Source organism: Sminthopsis crassicaudata, chromosome 3 (genome assembly GCF_048593235.1).
Source record: "Sminthopsis crassicaudata isolate SCR6 chromosome 3, ASM4859323v1, whole genome shotgun sequence".
NCBI lineage: Eukaryota > Metazoa > Chordata > Mammalia > Dasyuromorphia > Dasyuridae > Sminthopsis > Sminthopsis crassicaudata.
The window spans coordinates 40,752,217-40,765,569 of NC_133619.1; the positions used below are offsets into that span (position 1 = coordinate 40,752,217).

The 13,353-nt window shown below is 38.1% G+C and overlaps 1 protein-coding gene across 4 annotated transcripts in view; it reads left to right on the plus strand.

Annotated features, from left to right (window-relative positions):
• Positions 1–8,637: 8,637 nt before the first annotated feature.
• The window catches only part of IGSF10 (immunoglobulin superfamily member 10), a 28,841-nt gene continuing 24,125 nt past the window's right edge, over positions 8,638–13,353 (plus strand). The window contains exons 1-3 of one of the 4 annotated variants that reach the window (XM_074298312.1): positions 8,638–8,766; positions 11,287–11,481; positions 12,826–12,955. In XM_074298312.1, the coding sequence (XP_074154413.1) occupies positions 11,288–11,481; positions 12,826–12,955 (324 nt within the window). In that variant the 5' untranslated portion in view covers positions 8,638–8,766; position 11,287. Of the gene's footprint in view, positions 8,767–9,089; positions 9,677–9,728; positions 10,077–11,286; positions 11,482–12,825; positions 12,956–13,353 lie in introns of those variants that run through there. The other 3 variants (XM_074298315.1, XM_074298313.1, XM_074298314.1) reach the window with 3 other exon arrangements.

Consider the following 13,353-nt stretch of genomic DNA (forward strand, 5'->3'; position numbering starts at 1 on the left):
AGGCTTGTGTCTCCCCCTTTCACTTGCCTTCCCAGACACACAATTTCATTCCCTCTCTGGAATTGTTGTCACCACTGATTTGGCAAGAATTGGAATGCTGTGTTCTGATTTGAGTAACTATTTTATACAAGCCCCACAAGATGAGATTAAAGCTCCATAAGCAATCCCAATACACTTTATATGTAGCTGTATTTCACTTCATCCAAATTGATGAAAGCTTTTTCACACCTAATTTAATGATGAATAACTGATTCAATAGAGTTGTTTTTATTAAGTAGTTACTTGATTAATTAAGTAGTTTATTTGATTAAGTAATTACTTGAATGAGTAAATCCACTCAACCCTTATACAAAGCTCCTAATTGCCTCTCTCTCTTCATTTTATTTGTTTTTTGTTTGTTTTTAATATTAATTTTACCTTTTGAGTTCCAAATTCTCTCCCTTTCTCCAACCTCTTTCCTACCCATTGAAAAGGCAAGCAAGAATAATATTCATTTTATGTGAGAAGTCATGCAAAACATATTTCCTTAGCTGTTTGTCTGTTGTATAAAATGCAAAATCAGCAGCTTAATATTCTAGGTCTGACACAATCCAAATACAGCTTATCTTGATAGTCATGTTTTCATTATTCTTTTCTTGTATTTCAGATTGATATAATCTATTTCCCAAACTTAATGTTCCCTCACCTCTTCCCTTCATTCACATTAGCTGTCTCCCAGAGTCCAGGACTTCTTAAAACTTTTCCAATGCTCAAACTGAAAGTTTAATTATGGACCTCACGGTCATATGCCAGTGAAGCCCATGCTAGGAAACTGAGTTGCTCCCATTTGAATTATTTTAAGAAGATTCTGAGAATCACCTGGAAGCATAAGGTGCCAGACACTGCAGTTCTTGCTGCAGCAAAACTTCTGAGCATTCAGACTCTGCAGGGATTACAATTTAGACGGGCTGGCCATGGTGTTTGAATGATTGCCAAATGTACATTTGCCTAAATGACTATTTTGTGGAGAATTCACATAAGGCTTGCACTCACATGGTGGTCAGAAGAAATGATCTCAAGATCTCTCTGAAGAACTTTTGAATAGATTGTGTGACTTGAGAGACCCTGGCATAGCATGGCATTTATCCAGATTATTTATGCAAAATCTGTGATAGAGTGTTCTGAGCTCATATTAGTTTGATCAGCCACAGGCACGCTGAACATTAATCCCAACATATGATGCCATTTTAGTTCTTTTCAAGAATAAAGAACAATCTCTAACCTCCTCATTCCCCTCCACATTGTTGTTCACTTATTTCAATCATGAATGATTCTTCATGACCTCATTTGGGGTTTTCTTGGCAGAGATACTGAAATTGTTTACTATTTCCTTCTCCAGCTCATTTGACAGATAAGGAAACTGAGTCAGATAAGATTAAGTGACAGCTAGTAAATAGCTGAGGCTTCTGACTCCACACCTGGCACTGTATCAATTGAGTCCCCTAGCTGCCCCTTTTGTACGTTAGTGTCTGCCAACTATGATTTTGGACTGATTAGCTATAAGGGATTTGCCGCTCTGAATCTGATATTAATAATACTCCCCAAAGAAAAAACAGTGACAAGAAGTGTAGAGAGGAGAGCCACAGGGTGTGTTTTAGAGGAAAGAATATCCCATTTGGAGAGTGCCCAAAGTGTGGAGGGGAATAATAAGAGATAAAGCTGAAAAGACCAAAGAGTACCAGATAGTAGAAGGGTTTGATTGCCAGACTAAGGTTCATCATGCGATTTACCTTAGGAGTGATCTAGCCCTTTTACAGATGAGGAAACTGAGGCTCAGAAAGATTACATGACTTGCACAGGAAGTCGTGTTCACTCGGGTTGTAATTGGGAATCTATTCCAGATCCTTTTACAATACACTACTGCTTTTCATTTGACAGCAAACTAGATTTTAATTTCTTGAAGGAAGGGAAAAAAATCGCCCCTACAAGTGATTTATCCTTTGGATAGTATCTTAAATGATGATCAATGCTAGTAATGAAAACTCATTTTCCCAGTACTTCATAGATGGACTTTTCATATGCTCTGAAGGGGTCTAGAAAACAACATTTGTGGGGGGTCCATTCTAGGAGCTCACAGGTCATGGATTTGATTCTTGCCTCTAACAAGGAAAGCTCTGTTGTGCCTTTCTTCTTTAGCAAAGGACAGAAAACCTTTCACATTTAACAACCTCCTTGGGTGGCCAGTGGCTGGTTATGTATAGAGATCTGTTCCCTTTAGCATGAGATAGAGTCAGATTACATCTTGCATGGTGAAAAAGAATTTCAAGTATATTACTTAAGTGGGAAATGTTTCTTTAAAATGAAAAAAAAAAAACCCTGAAAAGCCTATTTTGAATTGGCATTTATATTTCTTTTGTACAAAATAAATCCTAGGAAATATGCAAAATTTCACCAATAAGGAAAGGACCTGGCTACGATACTAGACAAGGAGACAGAAAATCTGGGTTTTAGTTCTGGCTCCTTCACTAATTAGCTGTGTGTCTTGGATAAATCATCCATTCTGGACCTCAGTTTTTCTCATTTGTGAAAGAGGTGTTGGAATCAGTGAGCTCTCCACTCTCTCCCATTTCTGACTTATGATGACTCTCTCACATCAGTTTGTCTTTGTAATATGAGACTGCTTCTACTTTTTGCTACTAAATTATCTCATCTGTAAGAATGAGAATATTTGACTTATAACTTATGCAAGTAAACCAAAACCAAAAATTCAGAACCAAGTGTGGGGGAGTGGGTACAATGGGGGAAAGTTTTTTTTTTTTTTTTTTAAATTAGACAGAGTCTTCAATTTTTCGGGTTGTAATCAGATAAATAAAGTAGCCACACTTCAGTCATGAGTATGTCTGGTCTGTGTGTCCCGATGGCAGAAGCAGCCAGGTTCCCTCCTATTGAAGAAGACTGAGAAGAATGAAAAATCCAGAAGCCTAGAACATGCCTTGGTCAGATAAGCTCCTCAATGTTCCAGCTCTACTTATGCTTTTGGTTTCCTATTCTCCTTCCCTCCTCCTGTGGCTGACCTCAAAAACCAGCTAGAAGTTGTTCCTTCAATAAAATCTCCTGCCAGGGTAGCTAGTGAGGTCAGCTATTGTGCCTCCCAGCCCACAACCCTTTGAGCCAATGCCAACCCAAGTCTCTGCTTACACTTAGAAAATGAGCCCTAGACATTCATGATTTCCTTATCCTGCCTTTGTCTTTTTGCTCATGGAGCAATTAAAATCATGGAACCCCTAAAACCTAATTCCAGAGGCATTAGAGATGATCTTTGGTGAGAGAGCCCCCCTTGACTTGGGAATCTTTGACCTATTGGTCAGTGAGAAATCAGACAGCTAGCATGAACAGGGCAGAGTCAAGAAATCTGAGTTGAAATTCAGTCTCAGATAGTATCTGGGTGAGCCTGGGCAGGTCACTTAAGCTTTGTTTGTTTGCTTCAGATCCTTCTCAGTAAAATGGAGATAATAACGCCTTTCTTGTGGATAAAAATGAGATACTGTATGTGAACTGCTTTACAAACTGTAAAGTGCTATGAAAATGTTAGCTATTCTCATTAAGGCTATTACTTTTGTTATATGTTGTTCTTCAAGAGGATCAATGATATCAGGTGGGTGATGTCGACTTGAAAGTGAATTGGATTTTAAGTGAGGCAGAACTGTGCAAAGTCATCAGCCTCTTTCTCTCCTCCAGAGCATCTGGGTCCAGTAGTAAGACATAGGTCAGGACAACTGGCTGACATACCCCTTACTAAGGCTATTCACAGAACTTAGGCCAATAGGATCACAGATTTAGGGATAGATGGCGGTAATAAAAAGTTACTGGAGTTTATTGAGGAGGAAGAGGTGAGTGACATGGTCAGTTAGGAAGATCACTTGGGCCAAAGAGGGAAGGATAGAGTGGGGAAAGAGTGGGGGTAAGGATACCAGACAGCAGGCTATTGTGGGTGTGAAGAGCTAAGAGCTTGCACTAGAGTGTCGACAGTGTCAGAGGGGACATGTTATGAAGGGACTTGATGACTGAGTGGATGGGATGAAGAGAGTGTGAGAAAATGAGGAGTTGAGGATGACATCTAAGTTTCAAAATAAGTTTCTGGGAGGATGATGGTGCCCTCAGTAGCAGTGGAGCTCCAGATTGAACATCCCTCAGGCAAGATTCAGATGTGACCCTTTTTTTGAGAAGGATTGTTACAGTTGTTTGGGGGCAAAACTCCATTTCACTAAAAGAGAAACACATGGAGCAGAAGAAAACAGTAAGCAGACGAGTGGTTGGTCCCAATGGATGCTAACTCTGATACCAAGTTATCCATTGGCTACTGAGAAAAATGAATATGAAGATCCTCACTTTGTGAACTCAACAACAAATGTTCTGAAAGTGGAAGATGTGCTTTCAGTACATATTATTTGCTTAAAATGGGGGCCAAGACATTATGGGGGGAAGAAGGGGGAAATTTGGAACACAAGGTTTTTCAAGAGTCAATGTTGAAAAATTATCCATGCATGTTTTGAAAATAAAAAAAGTTTTCATAAAAAATAATAATAAAATGGGGGCCAGGAAAGACATGAATAAAGGAATTCCAGGTAATAGAAAAATGTATTTGAGTAAGGAATTCCATTTCCTCTCACATACCAAATCTGGTTCTAGAATAGCCCAATAAGAAGTAAAATGGAAAATTAACTTGTTTTTCTTTCCTTTCTGAGAGATACCACTAAGAGCAAGACACTAGTAATCATTTGGGGCGCTTTTTGAATTGAATTGATTTAAATAATGAAAAATTTTTTGTTGTTGTTTAGTCATGTCTGATTCTTCATGATTTCATTTGAGAATTTCTTGGAAAAGATACTGAAGCAGTTTTCCATTTCACTCTCTACCTCATTTTTACAGATGAGGACACTGAGGCAAACAGACTTAAAAATGACTCCTACTTATTAAGTGTCTGAGACTGTATTTGAACTTCAGACTTGGCATTCTATCCATTATGCCATCTTTCTGCCCAGTGAAAGAATGGGCAAGAGGAAAAAGAGAAAAGATCACTCTGGACAATTTGTAACATAGGCTATTAGTCCTTGAACAATAGAATTGATTTCTGAAATAGGAGAAGATACCCAATAAATTGCTGTTCTGCAACTATTAAATTAGAAGGAATAAAGAAAAAATGAAAATATATGGAAAGGCTAGAGTGATACAAAGCAGTTGGGGAAAAAGTGGTAGCTATATATTTTTTTCTTAAATCCAAACTAATGGTCAGACTCCACTACAAACAGGTAAAAGATTATCCTAATTCACTCATCCTACAAACACAAAAGCTATGCATGGAACAGGATCACCACTTTATAATTTGCCGTAGGTTTCAGTTTGGGGAATCCAGACCAAACCTCAAGTGGAAATTGGCCCGAGAACACAAAGTCTAGCTCTCCAGAAGTAGGATGGTGGGGGAGACAGACTAGCTGCTGGTCATGAGGAATGCTGGAAAACCACAAACATTCTGGAATCACATCCAAAACATCCCACTTTTGTGAGGACACAATGAAAACTAATAGCGACTGGGATTTTTTAAAAAAATCAGACAGCGCTTTTCAAACTTCTGTGTGTCTTTAAAACTTCTCATGGGAACTTGCAGTTCCTTCCCAAACCTTAATCACCCATCATTCTACATTGGCAAAATTATAGGATTGTAAGATTTTAGAATTGGGAACAACTTAATGGATCATTTATTCCAAACCTCGTATTTTACAGATGAGGAAACTGAGACCCAGAGAAGTTAATGGCTTTTCCAACAGATAATAAGTCACGCCAAATCCGACATTCTTTCCATTGTACCATTCCGCCTCTCCATCATTGAATAAGGAGATTTGCTTTAGACAATATTGTCTTTCCTTGAGTATAGGAACTTACTTCTCCATCCTCATTATCGTGTTTTCTTACAGTCTGTTTTCCTGTCTGCTCCCTATTGCCATTGGTAATTCCCAACCCTTCTTCATTTCCTGAAGCTCTAGGTTTTTTTTCCCATTTTTTTCTTAGACATCCACAAGTGTTTCTTAGCTAGTTAGAGTTCCATGGGATTTTACCACACAACTACAGAATTTACAGGTATTTTTCTAAATTATCCAGATAGCTGATTTAGACTTCAGATCATAGGATCATAAGTCTAGAATTGAAGGGCTCATGGAAGTCAGCTAGTGCAACTCCATCATTTTTCAGATGAGGAAACTGAGGCCCAGATGACTTACTTAAAGTTATACAAGTAGGAAGTAACAAAGCAATATCTAAACCCAGGGCTTCTGACCTCAAATTTAGTCCTAATTCTCCTGTAGCCCAATTCCTTTCTTAATAATATATGCATTTGGGAAATATAAAATATCATACCCAGAAAAATTCCATGCTACTAATGATGGTTAATTAAATGCAAGCCATTTGTCTGTTACATTTTTTTCCTCCACACCTAAAATGAAAACTCATATTTTCAAAGATTTACAAAGCACTTGATTCATAGCAGCACTGTTAAGTAGGTGATACAACCATCATTTCTCCCATTTTACAGATGAGAGCTAAGGTTCAGAGATCCAAATCACTCAACTTCTAAGTGTAGATACAGGTCTCACTTCAAATTCAAGGACATTTTGCATTCTACTTTAAAACAATTGACTAAGAGCACAGAAAGCCTTGTGTAGTCTTGAGTAAGTTGCCTAACCTCTGTAAGAAAAATAAATTAGTTTGTGGCAGCCCTTTTTGTAGTGGCTGGAAACTGGAAGCTGAGTGGATGCCCATCAATTGGAGAATGGCTGAATAAATTATAATATATGAATGTAATGAAATATTATTGTTCTGTAAGAAATGACCAGCAGGATAAATACAGAGAGGATTGGAGAGACTTACATGAACTGATGCTGAGTGAAATGAGCAGGACTAGGAGATCATTATACATGACAACAACAAAAGTATACAATGATCAATTCTGATGAACAATTGTGATTGATGTGACTCTCTTCAACAATGAGATGATTCAAATCAGTTCCAATTGTTCAGTGATGAAGAGAGCCCAGAGAAAGGACTATGGGAACTGAGTGTGAAACACAACATTGCATTTTCACAATTTCTGTTGATATTTACTTGCATTTTGTTTTCTTTCTCATGTTTTTCTTTCCCTCTTCATCTGATTTTTCTTGTGCAGCAAGATAACTCTATAAATATGTATACATCATATTGGATTTAACATATATTTCTAACATATTTAACATGTATTAGACTATCAACCATCTAGGGGAGGGGGTGGGAGGAAAGAGGGAAAAATTTGGAACAGAAAGCTTTGCAAGGGTCAATGTTGAAGTTACCCATGCATATGTTTTGTAAATAAAAAGCTTTAATAAATTTTTTTAAAAAAGAAAATTATATCTAAGCATAAATAAATTATATATAGCAAGTTAAAAAAAGAAAAAGAATTTAGCCTCCAAAGTCCTTTTCAACCCTAAATTAATAATCCCATATTTAGGTAAATTTATATTTCAAACTTGCAAACATCAAGTGAACATATTATTTCTAAGGCTGATTGATATTTCAAACTTGAAAACATCAAGAGAACATATTATTTCTAAGGCTGATTGATATTTCAAACTTGAAAACATCAAGAGAACATATTATTTCTAAGGCTGCCACCCACTGCTTTGACCAAGGTCCATGAGGAATACAAGGAGCTGAAAACAATCCCTGGTTGTGCTGAAAGAGAAAAATGTTTAAACTCTGACTATATGGAGACCAAGAATGGGAAAAATAATGTGGTCTCTTAGTACTTGCCACTCCTTTTCTTATATTCTCCTTATTGTATTCATCCCTGCTTCAAAATGGACTCATGATTTGACCAGAGGAATATGGAAATCCCTTTCTTAGGTACAAGTGAGCCACCCTACTCTAACAAGCAGCTTTAGAGAAGTGACTGGGACTCCCAGAGCTTCAGTAGGAATACAACTAGCATAATGCTAGTTAAGGCAGGAATGGAGCCCAGATTTCCTAACACCAAAGTTGGCACTTTATTCATTATGCTAGGCTGCCTCTCTCAAACACCAATAGGGAGTTTTAAATTTATAAAATGCTTTAGATATATAGCAATGCATCTAAATCCCACAATCACTTTGTAAGCAATAGCAATAACAGGTACACATGTGGGAGTTTTAATTTTAGAAAACACTTCAGACCTATAGCAATGCATCTAAACCCCATAATCACTCTGTAAGAAAGGTATTTATTTTTTTAAAGTAAGGCTGTCCCTACTTTCTAGAAATGGCAACTGAGCTCAGAGAATTGAAACATATATTGACTATCAGGGGCAATATTTGAACCCAGGTTTTCCTAATTCCATGTCTTGCATGCTATACTCTCTGCCATATAGTTTCCAGCAAGACTTTCCAAGAACTGTGTTCTTGGGGAGCTTCAGAATCATTCTGAAAGGGAAAATGCCCACTACCATGTGGAAAGACTTTTCAAGCACTCTCAGAGTCCAAACAAACTGACTGCAGCAGTTTATTATCTGTGTGTGCTGGGGCCCCTCAGTCAAATCCCCCAGACACGCATGTCACTCCCCCAGCGAGTCCCTCCCTCCCAACACTTTTCATCCACTGGCTCTGCAGCTTTTAACAGTTTCTTCAGCTCCAGGAGTTGCCTTAGATAGAGTCTTCTATCCTTGTACAACTCCAGTCGGATCGTAGTTGGAACGGCACCAGCCTATTGGCTACTTGGCAGAGAGGTAAGGTAAGGAATCCTCCAATCATTTTCTTGCAAGGTACAGCAGCAGCAGCTGCAGCAGCAGCAGCAGCAGCATCTGGAGCAGGGGCAAGAGAAAAAGAAGGAGGTGGAAGAGGAGGAGGAAGAGGAGGAAGAAGAAAAGGAGAACAGAAAGAGGAGGAGGACGAGGAGGACGAGGAGGAGGAGGAGGGGGCGGGACGTGGTTGAATTTGGGGCTAATGTGCGAATGCATCAAGTTCAGCTTGGAGGGGAGAGACTTTGTGGAGAGAGAGGGAGAGGGACGAGAGGGGGCAAGACGGAGAGAGGGAGGGAAAGAGGGGAACAGAGGGAAGAGGAGGATGGGACATACTAGGGAGAAAGTCAAGAGAGAAGGAAAGCAAGAAAGGAAAACTCCCTCTGTTTCAATGCCTTGAAGCCAGGGTCAAGAGACTTTCACAAGAAAGGGGAACAATAGGTGGAGAACCACATTTTTGGAACCGGTGTGAGAGTTTTCAGGAAATAGATTTTGAGGTGAAGTTCTTGGGACCCGCGCAGGGGGTGGGGGAGGAGAGATAAAGATAGTGCCATTGAAATGGAAATACAAGGAAAACTTGGAATGCACCATTGAAAAACCAAACCAAACCAAACTTTGTTCAGGGAAAAAAAAAATTAACCCCAAAGAACTAGACTTTCTCTTAAATATTTCTTCATTTTAAAACATCACTTTCCCTGTTTACTCGGGGCACACGCATCACCCCGAAGTTGCATCTCTGTCTTTCTGACTGGAGTGTTAGTCATTCGACTGCTAAGCAAAAGGACTTCAAGCATCCTGCATCTTTGGTTCAGAGAATTTTTCTCCTCCTAGTCAATTTTTGCCAATTTCACAGGAAGAATCAATGACTGGGAAAGACTAAGCTGCCATAAAAACGATTTTCAGGTATTGTCAGCTCCTCTCTCTTGTTGCATATGTTGTGCAGCTTTTGTAAAATTCCTTTTCCTCCCCTTTTAACCTCTCTTCTTTGATTCTCTTCCAAGTCATTTCCATTTTGTGCCAGATCTGGGGGGTCTAATACCTTTGCATCCTTCTAGTCTCCAACCCAGGAGTTCATTCCAAGCTGACTATCCTTTGCTAATCTAAGTATATAGATGAGGGAAAGGCTCCAAACATACAGTAGTTATGAAATGTTTAGCAATCAATTATCAAAAACATTCATGTACTCACATTAGATTGGATTGAGCCAGGGCGCTCTTACATCTGTTTCCTAAATCTGGTTAGCTTCCCAGCTACACGGTTTACAGCAAATCCTAGAAGCACTTCAACATCATGTTATTTTCAAGTAAGTTCTATAGTTAAAAGCATATTCACAGCCAAATGTGAATTTCAATGAATTGTTGAAATTTCTTAAATATTTTATTAGAATTATTGCTCTCAGATAAGCAGCAAGAAGGTTTTAAGGCAGTCCTTAAAGCTTTAGGTGCTTTCTTAAACATTATATTACAATCATTGCTCTTAGATAAGCAGTATGAGGGTTTCAGAGCAATCCTTAAGCTCTGGGTGTTGGGTACTTTCTTAAACATTTTATTACAATCATTGCTCTCAGATAAAGCAGCATGAAAGTTTCAGGCCAGAACTTAAGCTCTGGATGTTGGGTGCTTTCTTAAACATTTTATTACAATCATTGCTCTCAGATAAAGCAGCATGAAAGTTTCAGGCCAGAACTTAAGCTCTGGATGTTGGGTGCTTTCTTAAACATTATATTATAATCATTGCTCTCAGATAAGCAACATGAAGGTTTCAGGACAATCCTTAAGCTCTGGGTTTTGGGTGGATAGGTAGGAATAATTGGGCTTAGTTATTGATGCTGATCCAACATTTGGGCAACAAAAATGACTCCCACTGAGTGGCTCTGCCTCTTACTCTTGGTGATGCTCCACAAAGCAACAATGACATTTGGAGGAAGAGGAGGGAGAAAGAGGAAGAAGAAGAAAAAGAAGTGGTCACACAGAAGTAGTCTTAACTGGGATATTCTTTATATATCCAGAGCAAGATTACACTTGTAAAGTATCTGTCTTTCTTTCTGCAGCCCAACACTGAAGGTTGCTGGAGCCTCTGTCCCATCCAATCCCTTACTATTTTTTATAGTCAATATTTGGCAATAAAGCAGCCTACGTGTTCTGCCTGGCTGGGGCCCAGGAAAAGACAATTTACAAACACTCCCAATAACATGCAGTGGGATTCATTGGTAACTGGATCCTCATTAAGCTCTCCAGTTTCACTTTTTAACAACTCTTGAATAACATGTCCCCTGCTGCTTTTCATCACAAAAGTGACAAGTTGTAAGGATTTTTCTTGATGATAAATATCTCTCTGGATGATAGAGCTTTATTTGAGGGTAGTAGATAGTACAGATTCCCCAGTAACAAGTCTGTTCTTGAATATTGAGGGCAAGACTGACCAGTTGTGTTTTTGTGCTTGGGAAAGAGGGGGGAGAAGAGAGGATGCTGGACTATCTGTACTTGTCTTTGCTGACAAAGATGTTGTTTCAGGATGAAAGTAAAAGGCAAAGAACTCCCTCACTTGCTGACTTCTCTGGTCAGTGTCTGCCTGGCTACCCTTCGCTATGGCAGTGCCTGCCCCCGCCGCTGTGCCTGTTATGTCCCTACAGAGGTACACTGCACATTCCGGTACCTCACAGCCATTCCAGATTCCATCCCGGACAATGCAGAACGCATCAATCTGGGGTAGGTGAAACATTGCTCTCTTTGTAAGTCTTTGGTCTGAGCTTCCCTGAGCAGGGAAGAATTACACCTGCTTTATCAGGAGGCCATTAATAAAGGGAATCCTAATAAAAAGGGAATTAAGAAACGGGAAATTAAAGCTTAATATTATTTCCAGTCCAGTTGGAAATGGACAGTCCAAGAACTAACCAAAACCTAATGGTGGCTTCAGTAATTTTTAAGTCTTTGTTTTTCATTTTAACTATATATATATTTTGCTATTTCCCCCTAATTCCTGATGAGGGGAGAGGGATATATAAGAGGAGTGGCTAGGTCAAGTCCCTAGATTCTAAAGAAGATACAAAGCAGCATTGATGTAATGGAAAATACACTAATTTTGTAATGAGAAATCTTTGGCTGTTTGATGAGATAAGACTGCTCATGATTATAGGATCTTAGAATCACAGATATAGAGCAGAAGAGATTTCAGGATCAACTATCCAACCCCCTCATTTTACAGGTGAGGGACTTCAAATCACTTGTCCAAAGAAGTAAATTTCTTCCTGAAAAATTTACAGGCTAATATTCTAAACCAGTTTCATACTTAGCCACCATATCTCTCCAGTTGGCAATAAAATATGCTTGCTGATAAGGAAATTTCTATCTTCCTTTGGCTTCCTTATTGTGTTGATTGATTTATGTTGGTGAAACATTTAAAAGAAATGGTAATAATCCATGTCAATGTTTATTCCTTTGTCCGTTTCACTTTGAAAAGGCACACAGATTTCTTTTAAGTAGCTCAGGGATAGTTTCTGTATCTGTATGTGTCTATATGATGCAGATATGTGTTTCTTTGTGTATACTTACATTAAAAAGTAAAAGTTAGGATCTTCATAACAGAATATAAATATTACATTTATTGTTAAATTTTCAGAAGGAAAACAATCATTAAAATTTAAATGAAAGAATGTCAAGAGCAAGGTGATATTGTCCCCCTTTCTGAACACATTGTTGACATTCAATGACTAATGAATTGTTCAAAATCATTCATCAATATGATCTTGAAAATTCCAAACCCTAATTTTCATTTCAAATTTATTTCAAAGAAAAAACATTTTTATTAATAATGTGGTAAATATTACATATAGAAGATCCATCTTTGGTAAGCAAAGCTAAAATAACTAAAAATTACCTTTCTCTAATTTCCTTTGTGGAAAGCCTCCACCGTGACTTTCAAAACAAATGGCATTTATGAATTTTGAATTATTATTCACCTATGTGTTTGTCAAAAAATATGTCCTTTCACCTTCCCTTTTGAACATTCTTTGATGGACTATATACAATAGTGGAAATCTATCTTTTTTATAGTTACAACAGTTTGATTAAATTGACTGAATCTGACTTTACTGGTCTTCACAAGCTGGAGTTGCTGATGCTGCACAGCAATGAAATTCGTGACATCCCAGATAAAACATTTACGGATTTACAGGCCTTGCAGGTAAGGAAGAAAAAAATACATGCATCTGATTCTAGCCAAGTCTCTTAACTTTTGTCTGCCTCACTTTTCTCATCTGTAAAATGGGAATAATAAAAATAATAGCACTTTTCAAAATTATTGTGAGTATAAAACAAGGTAGCTATCATCATCGTCATTGTTGTCGTCATCATTATCATCATCATCATTCTCCTCCTCATCCTCATCCTCATTTGTGCCATCCCAGACAAGACATTTATAGATTTAAATACTATTTATTTTTTTCTTACAAGAAAAAAAAGGGCATAGAGTCATTTTAACTCATTTTCTAGAGATTGTAGAAGATACCAAAGGTGTCATTTGAGGATTAAAGGAAGAGCCATGTCACATATCTGGGAAAGTTATATACTAACTTTTCCAAT